The 2,401-nt window shown below is 55.3% G+C and overlaps 1 protein-coding gene across 1 annotated transcript; it reads right to left on the reverse strand.

Moving 5' to 3' along the window:
• Positions 1 to 214: 214 nt before the first annotated feature.
• Positions 215 to 2,266, reverse strand: LOC127751055 (uncharacterized). The gene has a single exon (XM_052274010.1). It carries the CDS (start codon positions 983 to 985, stop codon positions 482 to 484), a length of 504 nt encoding a protein of 167 aa, XP_052129970.1. The 5' UTR covers positions 986 to 2,266; the 3' UTR covers positions 215 to 481.
• Between the last annotated feature and the right edge of the window lie 135 nt (positions 2,267 to 2,401).

Consider the following 2,401-nt stretch of genomic DNA (forward strand, 5'->3'; position numbering starts at 1 on the left):
CCCCCCCCGGGAGAATCGCGCGGAGACATGCCCCCACGAGCCCGCTCGCTAGCCCAGCAAGGCCCGCTCTCCCCAACGCTTTCACAAAGGAATGTCCACCAAAAAATGTCCACCGTAATTTGGGCCCCTTACCTAGGATGTCCCCTAGGCGATCAGGTCCAATAGGGTAAAATGGCAAATGAAATATAGGCCAATGACTGTCCAAACAGTGCCACAAGGTTTAAGTGATTTTAATGTTGTACGCAATAGCTTCTAGGTACAGCATGAGCTCGTCCCGCTCCTTGTAGTCCTCGTAGTTGTCCGGAAGGCTGTGCAGGCGTCTCTGACACGTCTCATACTTCTTATTGACTGTCTGCTTGACGTTGATATGCCCCGCACGGACTTGGGCGTGCAGATGGTGGAAGTCGTGCTCTTCATCGCGGATCCCATTAAAGAACTTCCAGACATCAGCGTGGTGGACCACTAGCAGCTTCTAAAACTTTCAATGCCAGCCCTCCACATTGTTTTTCCTGGCGGTGTTGTCCACTGCCTGCTGGTGGACGTTCCACAGGGCTGGTGGGAAGCTAGGGGGCACTGCACGCCGCCGACGCAGTGTCGCAACCCGCAGGTAAGTGCTCTCCAGTGTTGTCGCCAGAGGCACGACCCGGTCGTCCATGGCGTCCACCACGGCGTCGAAGGCCGCCTCCAGGTCGGGGATGGGGACGAAGGGGAGCGCCATCAGGCGCTGCACGTCCCTGCGCACTGTGTGGTCCTCGTTCTCGGCGTTGTGGTACAGTACCTTGAGGCCGCTGTCCACCGCCTGGCGCCAGAGTGCCTGGTTGAAGTGGAACAGGCACCCCTTGTGCTCCACCCCAGGGAAGAGTGTCTGCTGTATGTTCATGGCTGCGATCTTAAAGTCCGTCATAAACAGACGGACTTTGAACCGCAGATTGATCCGCTCTGCCTCCCCCTTTATGGCGCCCCAGATCTTCCGGTACGTTGACATGTCCTTCCGGACACACAGGGCGAAGGCAAGTGGGAAGACGTAAGAGCGGCCTGCCACGTCCTTCACCACCCCGTGGACGGTGTAGAGCTGCCCGAACTGGTTTTGGACGGTCTTGAACGTCCCGTCAGCGAAGATGGTCTCGCTCCACGTGAGGACGCGGAGGCTCTCCTCCGAGCATAGCACGATGACACGGTCCGGATCATCAACACCTGAGCATACACGCGCACACACATGTCGTGTCTGCCAATACGATGTGCCGTCGTCCGATTTCCCGAACGTGCCTGACCTGAGTCGTACAGGAGGAAGCGCGTCCCCCTCAGGGTGGTCGTGAACGGAGCGTCCAGGACGATGTCCTGAAGCTCCCGTGGGTTCCTCGGACGCCCCCGGTTTTGATGGTTGTTGATGACCCGGCGCAAGGTGTTCCTCTCGGGGAGCCTCGCGCGCACCTCCGGGCCCGTGACCGCTCCCACAGCAGCACGGAGCAGCTAGTCAATCTCTAATTAGCATACCAAGTACTTGTTGTATCGCGGCGACATGAGGTAGCGAACCTTCTCGCTGGGGTGGATCGTTCGGGTGATCCTCGGCGGCCCGCTTGACTCCCTGCATCGCCATTCTGGTTCCGATGGTTCGGTGGTCGGCCACGTGGTTGATGTGCTGCTCCGTGCCGTCCTTCAGCATTCGCAGGTTTTCAAGGTTTACGTTGGTGTGGCACCGCGCATTGCAGATTTTCCGCTCTACACAGCGCCAGTACTGCTTCTCTCCTTTTCGTGAATGTTGGGAGTACTGGAAGCCCTTGTAGGACAAGAGCTTCTTCACCTTATTAGAGTCGATCAGCTCCGTGGTCCTCCACGTTCCGCGAGGTCCGATGGAGTGGGCCAGCTGGGGTGTGTGGGTGTATCTTGGACGCGGCCCCTACATTGTTGGCCGTGGCAACAGTACCCTATTAACGAGGTCATTTAATTTTCGAAGCCAACATTTATAGGACATTTATCCGAGGACCATATCACGGGTGACGAAAAAACTACGGCCCATGTGGCGAAGGACATTTTTCGGTGGACATTCCTTCGTCGCACCGTTCCCACTCCTTGGCCTTCTTGTGTTTTAGGCCGGCAAGAGGAATAGAGGTTATGACTCTTGGATAAGTTTGAATTGCCGTTGCTTGATCTCTCGTTTAATTGTCAAGATTTGTAGGCCTATTTAATTCCAAGGTTACTAACAACTGCTTTTGTCCTTCAATCTAGGACCTGATCCAGGACCTCCTGATATTAGTGTGGGTGCTGCTTATTCCTCCTTTAATGATGTTGAAAAGGCCATGGCAAGGTATTCCTTGATCAATAGTGTGCCTTATGTCGTCAATGGCAGCAAATTGGTTCTTACCCACAACAAGCAAAAAGGTACAAACTTTCCTGCATCCTT

This window comes from Frankliniella occidentalis, unplaced genomic scaffold (genome assembly GCF_000697945.3).
Source record: "Frankliniella occidentalis isolate FOCC.00 unplaced genomic scaffold, Focc_3.1 Scaffold325, whole genome shotgun sequence".
NCBI classification, from domain to species: domain Eukaryota; kingdom Metazoa; phylum Arthropoda; class Insecta; order Thysanoptera; family Thripidae; genus Frankliniella; species Frankliniella occidentalis.

Excerpts from the sequence above, each read along its gene's own strand:
- LOC127751055 (XM_052274010.1), bottom strand. The coding sequence starts at position 985 with ATGTCAACGTACCGGAAGATCTGGGGCGCCATAAAGGGGGAGGCAGAG.